General features: G+C 43.3%; 1 protein-coding gene across 4 annotated transcripts in view; it reads left to right on the forward strand.

Annotated features, from left to right (window-relative positions):
- Positions 1–15212, forward strand: part of lrp8 (low density lipoprotein receptor-related protein 8, apolipoprotein e receptor) — a 115356-nt gene extending 100144 nt beyond the window's left edge. Inside the window, exons 14-19 of one of the 4 annotated variants that reach the window (XM_040183768.2) lie at positions 4152–4293; positions 5849–6001; positions 6364–6768; positions 10240–10308; positions 12795–12985; positions 14792–15212. In XM_040183768.2, coding sequence (XP_040039702.2) covers positions 4152–4293; positions 5849–6001; positions 6364–6768; positions 10240–10308; positions 12795–12985; positions 14792–14830 — 999 coding nt within the window. In that variant the 3' untranslated portion in view covers positions 14831–15212. Of the gene's footprint in view, positions 1–4151; positions 4294–5848; positions 6002–6363; positions 6769–10239; positions 10309–12794; positions 13668–14791 lie in introns of those variants that run through there. The other 3 variants (XM_040183770.2, XM_040183766.2, XM_040183767.2) reach the window with 3 other exon arrangements.
- Positions 15213–15413: the final 201 nt, after the last annotated feature.

The following is a 15413-nucleotide window of genomic DNA, read 5'->3' on the forward strand; positions in this document are numbered from 1 at the left end:
ACTCACAACGCTAGTAGAACTACCTACAGCATCGCGGAAGCTCAGCGAGTTGTTGAAGTTTGCAGCATTTGTGCTAAATGCTAACGGCCTGGATTAAAACACTTGGTGTTCTCATCATTTGCTTCGGTCATGTCTGATGGTGGCTAGCCGGACTTCTAATATCACTCGTTTTCGTCTTCTTTAGGAAGCGTTGTGATTGGAGACCAACAGCCAATCGCAATTGACCTTCTTTAATTCTCTGATTGGTTGGTTTTGTGGCACAAATGTAACGCTGCTGCAAGTCGAGCGAGCGCGTGAGTGAACCGTCGAGCGCGCGCAGCGTGAAGAGGTGGAGCGAGCGCAGCAACGGCTGTCTGCGCGCAGAAAACCAGTTTGTGGCGAGGGCACCTCAGTAAACTGCGCGCACGGAATGTTTTTCTTTGCTAAAATATAGTTCTCTGTGCTCAAAACTTAAAATTACGCGCTCAGGATTGTGGCACAAATATAACGCCATAACATACAGCCTTTTGTTTGTTATGGACTGAGGTTTTCAAGCATCATTGTTCTGCTGACTATAATGAGTCAATTAGTTAATAGCTGAGCTATTTCGATACTGTATTAGTGATTTTATTCCCAGGTTCACGACTGAAACAAATCATGAGTAGACAAAAGAAAGTTTAAAAATAACGGTAAATGATACCATATAATATTCAGGTTAATTATCATGAAAAAAGATCTTTGTTATTTTTATCTTTCCTCTCATGCCATCTATGATGTTTTTAAAGGGTGTTTTATATCTGAATGAGACACCGTGAATGTTAAAATCATTCCGCTAAGGCATAGGGTCTGCAAACTTCAAATTTTGGATGTACTAAAGTTTCTTAACTCCGCAGAGGAAAGGCGCAGGGTTTGTGTATCCAAGTTTGAATACGGCACCATCAAAATCACACACACACACACACACACACACACACACCTTTCCAGTCTGTTTCTCCCCCCCGCCTCAACACCAAGCCCCGGGGTGAGGAGTAGTGCAGAAGCAGGCAGTGAGTAATGTTTTCCTCACTTTGTATCGCCTCTTAGAGGAGAAGATGAGATTAGTTTGGTGCTCGAAACAACCACACCGGAGAAACAAAAACAGTAGGTTAAATTTGTCACTTTACCGTGAACCCGCTAGGAGGATTTAATCATGTGTCAAAGGCCCTGTCCACTCACACGGGTGTTCTTCATTGAATCGATTGGATTAGACCCATACTGGGGTTTGATACGGGCGGAGCAGGGCTCAGAATTATACAACCTCACCAAACTAAGTGGTCCCTCCCTTACGAGGACACTAAAGGTCACATCACAGAGTGACAATGGCGAATGCATGTGAAATAGGTGCGGCCCCAGACTTTGTGACGCCGTGTCTACCAGCAGGACTCGTTGGAGCAAAGGGTTGCTTTGCTCTTTTACGTTTTTTCCCTGTAGATTAAATAAAAGTCAATGTTGCTACACAGCTAATTGGCTTAATTTGAGCGTCAAAGTTCACATCAAATCAAATCAGTTCAAATCAATGCGAGTACAAGTGAATATTGAGACTGAAGCGTGCTAGACCAAAGCTTTATTCAAATAGTGAGGAAAATGTCAGCAAGTCCAGATAAGAGGTCTGATTACTGGAAACACCTTTGTGCGTGCACAATGAGTGTGAAAAGGCTGTAATATTATTCTGCAGTTTAGTGGGGATTAACACAAGATGTTTCCAAATATAATTTGATTCCTACTCGCCGCCGCCATTTTTTCATAACCTGCCTGAATGTAACAAAGAAAAACAATTTAAAGCCGAATCAAATGCTTCAAACGTTGAGCGGGTTGGCTTCGCATGAGCTCTCACTTCTGGTATTCTGGTATGACGTCAAAGTATGAGACCAGAATCAGGGGGATGTTTCCGTCACGGTCAGAACGGGCTTCAGCATTTGTCAGGAGGATCTTTTGGGACAAAATCATCATCAATGTCCCCTCTTCCCTCGACCCCGAGAAGACCTTTTACCTTTTAGTCCCATCCCCTTGACAACTGCAGACTGACAGTGACATTCTGTCGAGGAGAACTCCTACGTGTGCATGTGTGTAAGTTCTGTGGGTGGAACAGTCACCTTGATCTCACGATGAAGAGAAATGACCTTCTCAGGTCTCGCGTCGCTGTTTGAAGCTTTCAATGACAGAAAAAGCAGCGGATGCTCAGACTGACAGCAGTGAAATTTAAAGAGAAAACCGGAGGCGGAGGCTGACAAAGACCGAGGAAAAGATCCTCAGAGACAGAAAGACAAAGGGAGCGATGGAATGATAGATTTGAGAATTGTTTTATCAACATAGCTGATATTTGTCTTTCATTGTTTCAGCACCACTGTCATATAAGTAAAGGTTATTTGAATCTGAGTGAGGGGGCGACGGAGGGATAGAGAGCGGAGATGGAAAAGGAGACAGTGAGAGAAAGGTTAAGTCCTCTGATAACCAGCCTCAAGGAGGGTTTGGATAACAGCACAGTTACACAAATACAAATACACAGGCACCAGACAAATGTGTGACTGGACCCGTGTAACGGTTAACAACCTCAGCTAAGTGAAAGGAAAGAAAAAGCGCCTAGAAATCATCGTTTCATCTTTCTGTCTCATACTCTCCTCCCGAATTCTTTGTTCATCCTTTTTTTTTGTATCTTCCTGTGATCAACGCCTGTGAGGTTTTTTTCGCTGAAATTTGTGTTTTTCTTAATTGATGTGTGTCTACTTGGATGGAGCAGTCTGCAGTTGCCGTGGAAACCAAGTGCCATTACCACTTGTGGACCGTTTTCTGTTGTACCGTAGTGTCACAAAGGGAAAACTGGGAGGAGGCATTGGAGTGAGAAAGATAAATGCAGCAGGAAAGGCTAAAGTGAAATATGAGAGAATGGTCTCACGGGTCAGAAATGGCAATATTTAGTCTTTTTATTTCTAATCAGGTTTTTTTTGCACAGGGGGTTTTCACAATTGGGGGGAAAACAGTAATCTGTGAATTTACCAGGCCAGTATTCATCACAGATACTGTTGTAGCTGCTTCATGCCAGATTATTGCATCCGCTGGATGTTATGCAGAAATCCGGTTGAGAAGAGCTCTACTTTATGCCAGTGCCCGTCCAAGGTTCACCCTCCGGCACAGACACAGGACTGCAATGCTAAGCGTGGATACAATTATTATCTTAAAATACTGTCAATACCCGGTTGTTAACATGTTATAAAATAGATTCGGTTTCCGGGGTAAATAAACTGTGACTCAAGGAATTAACAAAGTACTTGTGTGCGTAGCACAGCTGCAACTTCGGGTCATAATTCTCCAGTCGGAGCATAGACTGTAAACCACATACCCGCTGCAGCACAAACACACAGCTATTGATCACGTTAGGCCTGAGACAGCCTTGTCATTGTCGACTTGGGCTCTGAAGCAATTTTTGTGTAGGTCACGCAAAGGGTGTTGCAAATACCATGTTCTTCATGCAACGCCCACTGACCTCAAAACCATTGCTCCAAAACCCAATTATTGTTGTGTTTATCCACCGCGCGCTCGGGTGTTATTCTGACTCGAGAGTAAATCATCCACAGAAGATGCAAAACCTCCTCGGGTTATAAAGTGGTTGAATACTAATTATGATCAGAATAACAAATCGCTCATACCACTTTCTTCATTTGTTGAAATGCCATATCGTGGCTGTGTGCCCGGTACTTTATCAGAGAAAGGTTTTGTTTTCCACCAATACAATTGTTATCACTTATCACCATCTTTAATTACTAGCTCACAGAAGGCACGGAGCGCTGCTACGTTTGAACAAGAAATATATACGAAAGTATTGTTTTCTCATTCTTATCTCATTTTTGAGTGCTAGATGCTGTCGGAGAATTCAGTTAAAACCGTTGACTCATATATTGCAACATTACTACCAACACTACTATCAAACCTACCATTTTATTTAATTTGCCTTCTATTAAAATGTAACTACCAGAGGTAACTTTAATTAAGGTACATTTTTGTCTCAAGAATTTGTTTTATTTTGCTTTTGAAACTTTTATATTTTTATACTCCCGTGTTTATGAATTAAGCAGAGTGAAGCACGCAGTGGCTGGAACTCATGTTGCTATTTTGTTTTCACTCTCTCTTTCACCAAGGATCGCGTATATTGGACGGACTTGGAGGATGAAGCGATATACAGTGCAAACCGACTGACGGGACATGACGTGGCAAAGGTGGCGGAGCACCTCAACAACCCCCTGGACCTGGTGGTGTTTCATGAACAGAGGCAGCCTAAGGGTAAGACAGGCAGCTCCTTCACACTGCAGTTTGGAGACCTCACGTATCTCCCAGCAGAGCTACTTCACACTACACCCTGGTGTCAAACACAATAGGTTAATGTTGGCTTGGTGTTGGTCTATAACATTATGGATTGTCCATTTACAGTAGTATTGATGTTCTGTGTCAAATACGGTCTTATGATCTCATATTTTCCCTCAGTATGCAAACGACCACTTGCATGTGTGCTTGTAACTGTATGCGTGTGGTTTTATCTGTGTGTGTGTGTGTGTGTGTGTGTGTGTGTGTGTGTGTGTGTGTGTGTGTTTGCAAGCAATTTGCTTGTGTGAGTCTTTGTTTCCCTCCTTTACTCAGAACTCAGTCTGAGTGCCGCTTGGAGCTAATTGCATTCTCTCATCAATAAATCAAGACTTTTTGTGCCAAAACAGATGACAGGAATGAAGACAGTGTGTAAACTTGGCAGATATTGAATACGTAGAATGGATGAATATGTTCTAATCGGTGTATAATCAGCCATAAGAAATTGTGATGTTTTCCATGGCTCATTAAAAGGAGCAGGTCGTCTTCCACGAAGTCGGCCATATTGCACCGCCACGTTTCACCAGCAGCGTGGAACGGACACTGGCTCCAGAGATCTCCATCTGCATTTCACCACATCTGAAGATAGGGAAGGGTTGTAAAAACAGCATCGGATGGGGGGCTGGTAATGGATAATTAAAGATTATGGTATTGATAAGCTCCACGGTTGGTGGTGTTTAATTAGTACTTTTTTGTTTTGGTGTAATTAAATGTAATTTTACATATCCAGTGACGTAGTAATTGCTTTATATTAATACCTCGCTGTTGAGCCCCATTTGTTTTTTTAGTACTGAATTCACAGCTGATAGTTGGAGTTTAATTTCGACAGTCATTCACGTTGCGTTCTTGATGTGTTAGAATATTGCACGCAAAGCACCAATTTATTCCCGGTTCAGTCTTTGCTTTTTCTGATGGCTGATGATTCCTCTGATGTGTAAAGTTTTGAAGAGCAGCACAACGACCGCAACTTGACCCATTTCTGGTGTCTCCCCACATGACAAGAGCAGCAGTATTTTCCATAACGTTGAGTTTCTGGTTGGGAATTTACATGTAATTTTTTTATTTGAGTGCAGAGATTAAAAAGAACAGAAAAATAAAAAGCTGCCTCAACCTTGGCATAGTTAGTAAGTAGTACAAGTATATTTAGACTGCTTGGTCACTGCTTAAATGCAGTTTACAATTACCCTGATGCTGGCAGAAACTAGCCTTTTTCTCTTAAGTGTTCAGTCCACACTACATGAAAACCTCAGTGCTCAACGGCCCGCGGACTGAAGGGAACTTGCACCTACGGAACCTTTGGAAAAATCCCTAAATGCTTCTCAAATGTTGTTATCGGCAGTTTTCAATGAATCATTTTCAATTGAGATGTAAGACTTCAAAATATGTATATTTAGTTTATCTGTCAGGAAAAACAATTCTAAACTCTATTTTCTCAAAATCCTTTTCCAATCATTTGTTTCTGCTCGTGTTCCCAAAGCTCCGGATACCTGCAACATGGGCAGTCTGCCCAACGGGGGCTGTGAATACCTCTGCCTGAAGGCGCCGCAGATCACAGACCACTCGCCCAAGTACACCTGTGCCTGTCCCGACGACATGGAGCTGGGACCAGACATGAGGCGCTGTGCCATGGGTAAGTCGGTCACGCGCTAATAACCGATTATACACAGTATAATTACAGCAGTACCCCTCCCCAAAGTGAGTGTGCTGAGGAACGTCAGCTTTTGACTGGTAGTGTGTCATCGAATCATAATATTCCCTCTATGCTGTAGTGTTTTTGGGAAAAATAAAATGTGATTTTTTTTCTTTTGGGAACAGAATCACAATATAGAATGTTGTTATTGTTGTAAAATGTTTATTATCCAAGTGAGTTTGCGTACGTACTATATGGCATTGCATACATTCACGCATTGATGTACAAAATTGTCGCTGTAATCATCTTCAAGTAATACCCCATTTCTTAAGAGTATTAAGAGTCCTTTTTCTCTTTGGTAGTTCGACCCAGGGCAACCACGACAGCTGCTCCAACCACCACCATCACAACCACAACTCCCACTACAACAACCACCACCACTACAACAACCACCACTACAACCGGCACAACGGTTACCACCACCACGACTCCCCCCCCCACCACCACCACCACCACCACCACCACCATGAGCTCCACCACGACCTCTGCCGCTACGACACTCAGGCCCACAACCAGACGCCTGACGACACCGGCTGCTCCTAAGACCCCCAGGAGAACTTCCACAGAGCAGCCTCGGACCCCCGTTGCCACGACTACGCAGACGACCAGTTTCAGCAGCACGCGTCGGGCATCCACGTCCACGCACGCGCCCCTGTTGGGGCCCAACGGCATTCAAAGAGAGAGCAACGGCAACCTCTCCCACAGAGGTAAGGGTCATGGTGGGCTGGAGAATCTGCGTTTGTGTGAAGTTGCTGTGTGTGTATGTGTGCGTTTTCTACTGTGAGTGTAATGCTCCGCTGCCACCACAACTGCTACCGCCTGCCGTTGAATCAGCGGGTAGCTGAAAACCACTGCTTACATCCGTGTTCCTCGTCTCTCTGGCTTCACTTCCCCCCCATTCATTTCTGTGTTTGCCCATGTGTGGAAATACCTTTCCCTCTCACACACACATACGAGCTACACTGAGAAGTGTATCGCTCGGTCTGCTTGTTGTCGCCCCCCGTGAGCATTGTGTAAAAGAGCTGTCAGCGCAAACCAACGCCAGTCCCCTCCATTCTCACCTCGCACCTCTCATAAGTCATCCTCACTTTCTGACGGCCTCTTTCACTCTGTTTGTCTTTCCCTCCACGTCTTTATGGTTATATATTGTTACTGTCAAACTGCAGACCCAATTGTCCCCAAGTCATCTTGTGCTTACAACTGTCGATAAAAAATTCATTGCATTTTCTCAGTTCCTTTAAAATGTGAATGTGTGCTTCTCTTTTTGCATATTCGACTAGCTGCAATGCCATCGCACCACTTGTTTCAGACTAAAATGGGAGAGCAAAAGTAGTAAGAATCTTCAAATTTTACTGATTCATAACACTCAAGACCAACGTTTATTAAAGTACATCCTATTTTTGAGTGACTGAATAGAAGTAGAAGAAAGTCAAAGAAATTGTGGTTGGCACGTGTGAAAGATAACAAGCTGCTCAGATTTGACAATATTGCTTTTTTATTAGAAAAATGTCTCCTGTTGGTAAACAAAGAGGGAAAGGGAAAGAGATTGAAAAGGGTATACAAAGGGAAGGCCAAAGGAGGTGTGATGAAAGTGTCTTTGGAAGAGTTCTAGACATAGAATGGGGATCTGAATAAGATAAAGAGCGAGAGGTAAAAAAATAAACTGTCAAATGAGAAGGTGCAGCGGTAGTCAATTAACAGGCCATCGAGAAAAATGAATATGACAGTCCAGGAATTGGACAGGGAGAATGGGAGCTATGAAAGAACTCACTGTATGGAGGGAATACAGCATTTATCCCATTTAGATGGGAAGGAAAAAGGTTTGGCTGCTACAGCTAGTCTCGTCACTTTGGGGGCCTGTGTTGCAGAGTTGCTAAGAAGCACGCGTCCTCTAGTCTCTGAAGTTGTCAACCTTTACCACCACACCACGAGCGCTCCAGATGAGAGGTGGAGCAGACACGGATGAGAAAATGGGGCATGAGCAAGACGCGTCTCCAAACCCACGGGCCACGTGTAATCATTTTCGACTCGGTGCACGCTGTCAAGTGTGGCGGCATCAGCTGTTACCCATGTGCAACGCTGCAGCTGGCGTGGTGGAGCGAGGGGGAACCAGGAGTTTCAGGAATAAAACATAAACCGCAGCTGGTACACGAAGCCCAAATGCAGCTATGCTCTTACCGATTTGGACCTTTAGTCCTGATGCCAGTATTATCAATCTTTCTGCAGAATTTGACCCGATTACCAAATGCTATCACCCTGCTAGGCTAGGTGCACATGTGAAGATTAAAACAGGGTTCTGCTTGCTGTTCCTGTTTGAACTGAAGAGATCCCTTGTGCAGTCAATTTAACCGGCCAAAATACACCAATGCATCCTAAGGTTTATATGAAGTTGTTAAAAAGGCTTCAGCCTGACACAAATCAAGTGAGTCTTTGATTTACAATTGATCCGAACACCGCCGAGCGTGAAAACACTGCTGGAACAAAAATGGTTTCGTTCGATCCGCTCAGACTGCTAAAGCTTCATGATGGCTCCAGAAAACATCCGGAATGCATTTTCTGCACGCAGCGTGTGGATTTTGTCGCCTATCACTCACATGTGCGTTGTAGTCATGTTAGGTGGGGATGTTTAAATACTACCGATGGGGTGTAACAGGAAGGCTTGGAAGACCCCTGTGGCAGGAGGCAGCCAGTTCCACATCTTGTCGTGGTAGTTAATCACACTTAGTACCACAAAACCCACTCAGTCCCAAGCTTTATCACAGAAAACCTAAAATACTACTTCCTGCCTGACCCTTGTTCATCTCCCTGATGAGGAGATCAGCTCCAGGAGCGTCTGTCTTCGATTACAAGCAAAGTAATCCCCTCACTGGGGGGGAATAATAACCGATCCAATTTATCTGAGTTTTGTTTCAAGACCAACTTGAGGGAGTGTGAACCTGACCTTTAATTGTGGCACTTGACGGAGATTTCAGACAGATTTTTCATTTTCAGGGCAAACATGACATTTTGAATGGATTAAGCTTGCAAGATAATTACTACCATACAGGTCCTTTATAAAGATATGATGGGGTTGTTTACTCTATCTTACCTACACAATATGATAATATGGTCAAATAGGTACCTTTTCACCTTTTCAAAACAGCTAATTCTATTTGAACTTAAAATCCCTGCAGCAATAAGTCTTAATGAAATTTAGACTTTTTTTCTTTCTTTCTTTTTTTTCCAACTAACTCACTTTCTCTGTCTTTTCCTTCAGTTTCCAAGACTGCTTCTTTCATAACTGCTGCTTTAATAAGATTCTATTAATCCGCTTTTTCGAGTCTTACGACCTATTGAATGTCACTCATACTTTAAGAAAAGCCCAATTCACTTCTGCTGACTCAGCACGCAGACGCTCCACTGCTCACTTGGAAGTCAAATCGCCTGCTGTGCCTCTTAATGTTACTGTGTGTGTGTGTGTGTGTGTGTGTGTGTGTGTGTGTGTGTGTGTGTGTGTGTGTGTGTGTGTGTGTGTGTGCGCATTAATCTAAATGCAGTTTCTCCTTTTATATGATTGTATTCATAAGAGAAATATCTGTCTCATAATTGTATGTCCCGTCCGTCACCTCCAATATGTGTGCCTTTTCCGCACATACAGCTACTCCTTCTAAATGAGCCAATGCGTATGCAGGGCCATCGCTGGGATCTTCTCCGTTAGAAGTATGCACACGAGGCATAAGAATACGCGTCTAGGGTAAATGTATATTTATATATTATGTTGCATCGAGACAGAATATGAACACATGCTGCAGAAAAAGAGTGACTTGAATTCACTCTCAAGCTCACACAACTATCCAGCGTTTCAATCCTCCACCAAAAGATGCATGACTTTTAGTAAAATGTCAGTTTTTGATGCATTACTTCCTGGAATTTCATTTGTCTCGCCATGTGTTGAAACAAATCTCATCTGCGTTTGTATGGCATCCTGGTATTGTTTATCTGCATTTTACTTACGCCTGCTTTAAAAAAGAAAAAATAGGCAGTCAGCAGTCCGGAAATTTGATTGATTCTCTGACTTGCTATTATGCAAATATGTTTTGTTCAATAATGCTTCCAACTTGTATTTTTCTCTAGCAGTGTCGTTGGGAAGAGTGCTGTTTTTTGCTTGGTTTCACTTTCCTTTCTCTTCTCCTCCACAGCTGCGAGTGATCACTACCTCATAGGTAACAACATCACTGTAGCTGTCCTGGGGATTGTCATTCCTATTGGTGAGTACTTTTTAATTTCTCGCTTTCTGCCCGCCTGCTTCTCCCTCCTTGCTCCTCTGTCTCTGCTCGTTGCTGAAGTCCTGCATGTTGAGTGTGAATGGGTATTTGTATTTGCCAGGCGACGTGTGTGTGTGTGTGACTGGGTTTGTTGCAAGTTTCTATTCTGGGATTAAAATTAGTATATTTCTGATGTAACAGCAATATGTTTTTAAGATGTAAGTCATATGTCAGTCTCAGCACATGTCTGAGCACAAAATGTTAACAGAACGTAGCAAACGTAGTGAGCTGAAGTATTATCCAACAAAAGCCTTCTTGGCTACAGCTATAAAAGCCATTATGAACCACTAAACTGGTCAGCCAGCGATGGGCAATCCTTTGTAATGTGCACATGATGTCATCATTAATGAGATCTGAGTAAGTAGGAAATTCAGTTCATGTTTTGTCATCACATTTGACCAGCTGTTGTCACATTAAGCTTGTGTTCCCACTCTGACCATACAGTACAGAATGCTTACACTGCAATCCAGCCTCCTGTTTTACCAGATCCAGTGAACACGGTTGCTGAATTTACATTTTGAACAGGGGGGGCAATGACCTTGGAAATAATGTTATTGTCAATGAAGGGCAGAAGAAACAACATTAAGTTCTTATAATCAAATCAGCTTAGTAAAGCCATTTATTAGCTTAAAATTAAGTGATAGTTTAATTTTATGGAAAAATGAAATACTTTCATGCATAACCTAACCGAGAAATTAGCTGAATGTGCAAATGACCTCAAAGTGGCAGCGTGTGCCGCTAATTGAGATCTCTTTCATCCCTAATATTTAATACTGATAAATTATATGAGCTGCAAAATATATTTTTTTCCCCTTTTCATCACCGACGATGGAGATATGAGCTTATTAAACCAACCCTGGAGACTGTTAACTCTTTCCACTGTACCCCTCATCCTGTCCAATCATTAAATCCGCCCATTCTGCGTTTTTTGGGAGCTTTGAAACGCTAATTATTGGTGGAGGGTCCACAATGGCCAGATTTCTGCACCCGAGTTCTCCGCTCACATCCGTTGGTGCACCACGCCCACCCACAGCACCACAGGGGGAAACCGCCCAACAATGATCATCGGTATTTAGCCAAAGTCAGGCTGCTATGCCGCTCTCTAATTGGAGTGAATTCTTCCGAATGAGAGAAAAGCTGGTGTTTTTTTTTGTTTTTTTTCCTTAAACCAGCCAGCATTTAGAGGAGAACAAAGGATGATTGGGGTTTCCAGCCCAGTCACACAGGGATCTCAAGTGCCTGTCCAACAAAAGAGCAATTAGATGGGGCTACCACAGGGGATGCAGACACACACACACACACACTCTGGTTTTATCTCTTCTCATTGACTCATCTGTGGTTTGGCTGTTGGTCTCTACACACACACATAGACTCATACATTACGTACACACACACACAAACACACTCGGGTCCCGAAGGGCAGCCAGGCAATCATGCTGATATGGTAATGAGAGGAAAGAGACGGCGCTTATCTCAAGAATTCTCCAATCTCCCTTTACCTCTCATCCTGTTTTCCTTACCACTCACTTTCGATACCCCACCCAAAAGCCAGCAGTCTGCAGAGTGTGTTTAATGTTGTCCCTATTACAAGGTACGAGTACAAACTGATGATGCATAGCCCAACTTTAGCCCATTTATTTTCACAGTTTTGATTTACAATTTAAAATCACTTCCGTCCGAACTTGAACACTCCCAAATGCAATGGTGTTTCAGTCATTGTGTCATCATTGTGTAAGCATAAGCTTGTGTTTGAGTGTGTGTTTGTTGGATGGGTGATGATGCATGCAGGCATTCCCTGTTGCTAGTTGTTCATATGCACTTATGTTCATGTGTTTTGATCATTTTGTTGAATTGAGTTAACAGGAATGTAAATGAACGCATGTGAACGACATGAAGGCTCATTGTTTTCAGCTTTTAGTGTTGCTATCTTGATATTAGGTTTAAATAGCAGATGGATGAACAGGATTTTGCACAGCTGAAGAAGTTGTCTTGTTCCGTGATCTATTCAATGCACAGATTTTCACGAGGGCTTCATGTCCCCTGCAAGAAGACACTGACCACTGCAGTTTAGCACCACTGAATAAAGTTCTCTTGTGAGGAGCAAAATTATGTTCTATGCCTATTAGAGAGTGAAGTGTTTTGTGCGTTTAGGGGCTTGAATTGATTACAATCAAATCAATTATAATCATCAAAAAGTCGTTTGTGTTGTAAATGGTACCCGGTAGTCTGTATATAACCTTACAGCTGTGTATTAGACCATAGAACATTTTGACAAATGAAGGCAGATAATAATGAGCCCTCAGTACTTAAGGAAAGTGTGTGATGTGTGTTTGTATGCGTGACTGCTTAAAGCGCCGCTCTGTGTCCCCTGGGCTGTGTTAACGCTCCCGCCGTGTGTTGTTGTTGTCGTGTGTGTTAAACACATGCAGTCCCTATCCTTGCCACAGTGGTCATCGGATTACTCTGCACCGGCGGATACCTGGTGTGGCGCAACTGGCGGCGCAAGAACACCAAGAGCATGAACTTCGACAACCCGGTTTACCGCAAAACCACAGAGGACGACGACGACGAAATCCACATCGGGCGGCACAGCGAGTCCATCGGTCACGTGTATCCAGCAGTGAGTGGCAGCCACAGTCAGCCATTCATAGCGCTTCCTCTAGGGGGCGGCGTGACCGACAGCAACTCTCACTGGTACTCAGGGGCACCGATGCTCTCCAGCAGCAAATGAGGATGCTCCGCAGAGGAAGTGAAGGAGTTTGGAGTATTTGGGGTTTGGGAGGACGAGCGGGGTTTGTAAAACCATTGTTGTACATACAGGCCTGGTGGAGAGATAAAAAAGCAGGCTTGCACACGCCCACAATCTCACACATCATTTGATGTAATCGCTGAGAAAACCAATCACACACCCACACAGGCCCTTCGCGAGTACATGATATCCTCATTTATTTCACAAACATCGGCATAATCATACAGCGCATATGTTTATCACCATTCACCATTCTCTGTTGCCAGCCAGCCGTCCCATTTACTTGTACATTGCGTGTGGTTAATGAAGTGTTTGTTCTGTTGCTGTGCGAGATGTTTGTTATGAGGCCACAGCCTTCTGACAAAACTCTTTACACAGATATGATTTATGCATATCATGTTTGTTTACAGAAGCAGCTGGTGCAAAAAAAACAAAAAATATTCTCAACGTGGTCACTAGGCAACAGAAAATATGTGCCACAAGATAGCATCCCTGTCAGAGAGGATTTCTTTTTGCTGCTAAACACGGAAACAGGTTCATTCAGACATTAAAGGCTTAAATGAATACCGCTGTCCTGATGCAATGCAGCTATATACAAGAAAGATGCATGATGAGGGGCCTCTTCAGGGACGTTTCCGTTCTTGGAATACAATTTTAGTGTTGGGAGAGAAGAAAGAGTAACCTCAGGGCGCTGGTTTTCTGCAAATATTGCATTCTGCAAATATATTTGATTTAGAGTGAACATTGTGACATTGGCGTCACAGTGGGTGATCAGAACCAAGGGAAGTCCAAAATAATGTGTCTTTATTTGTTATGTGTTTTTAGTGCAGTTGCAGAAATCATAAATTTCCACATTTCATGTGTTACAGACTATATTGTTTTAAGATTCACTTATTAGTGCATGAAGCTGCATTTTTCTACATGTCTCCAAAACAATGCCAGCTGTGATTTGCACAAAAATGCACTTAATGTCTTTGAATATTTTTGAATATACTTGTTGTTTTAGATATCGGAACGCCAGCTGGGAAAGATAGCCAAAAAGGATTATAGGGGGTTGGGATTCTGGCGCTTTGAACGGTTGGCATGGTAACACAGATTGCTTTGTGTTGCTCCGGAGAAGAAAAGAGCCAAAGAATTCTGGGTATCATTGGCAAGATGTTACACACGGATGTAAGGTGCACGACTGAGTCAGATTAGGATTCAAGGTCAAATTAACATCCACCCTCGGTAAATGGCTGCAAGGGGGGACCGTACTCTGTCCCCCCCCTCAGTTATAACATTTGCATCTACACTAATCTATTTTACTGTCCTTATTTTGATACGTGTTTTCTCTTCTTTGCTTTTGTGGCACCGCGGCAACTCAGACAGCCAGGGGAATCAGGTTGGCATTATGTGGGCCAGATATTTGAAGCCGTAGGCGAGCATCATACATTCCTTACATAGGATCAGCCTGAGACGGAGAGGATGTACAAGGGGGGGTGGAGAACAGGAGGACGGTCAGTAAAAAAGCAGGAGAATGGATTCCATATGAACCTGCCGTTTCTCCTCTGGGTGCCGTCTGCAATCTTCTCCCCTGATGTCTTTCTTTATTTCTCTTTGTGTCTTACTTCCCCCTCTCTCCTTCTCGCACCTTCACCAGCCTGCTTTAGTAACAGTCTTTTTATCTGCTGTTTGCAGCGCGTGGCACTCAGTCTGGAGGATGATGGCTATCCCTGAGGGGGGCGGGGGAGCAGCCTGCCTCCCCCTCCCCATTCCTACCCTGGCCCCTCCGCGACATCACTACTAAGAGGCCAGTACAACGCAGAGGAGAAAGAGAAGGATTCCTCATTTTGCATCCCTTTTTGAGGAGCAGGGATGACATATACATCTTGTAAATCCTCCTTTCTCTCCTATTTCCTCCACTGGAGTAACATTACTACCACTACTAGCCACTACTACTTCCCTTAGTGCTAGTTTTTAGTAGTCTCCGTTCCTCTCTTCTCTCTGCCTCTTGTTAGATGTAGTGGTGTGTGAAATGCTGCTTGATGAATTTGTTCAAACTAACCTCATTCGGCGGCCTCAGTGCACATTGTAAATAAAAGGCACCGTACAGGGGAAACGGCATGTATGATTTTTAATTATTAATATTGTGATGTTTTTATTTATTTGGAGATATGTTATCTGAGTCGCTCAGTGCTACATTAGATTTGTTCAACTTTGCAAGGATATACAGTTGCAGGCAAGGAGGTTATTTCTTATTTATGAGTTGACGCGACATACTTAAAAAAATTTAAACACCCTTTTTCCTACACCAGTCTCT

Source organism: Gasterosteus aculeatus, chromosome 8, assembly GCF_964276395.1.
Source record: "Gasterosteus aculeatus chromosome 8, fGasAcu3.hap1.1, whole genome shotgun sequence".
NCBI lineage: Eukaryota > Metazoa > Chordata > Actinopteri > Perciformes > Gasterosteidae > Gasterosteus > Gasterosteus aculeatus.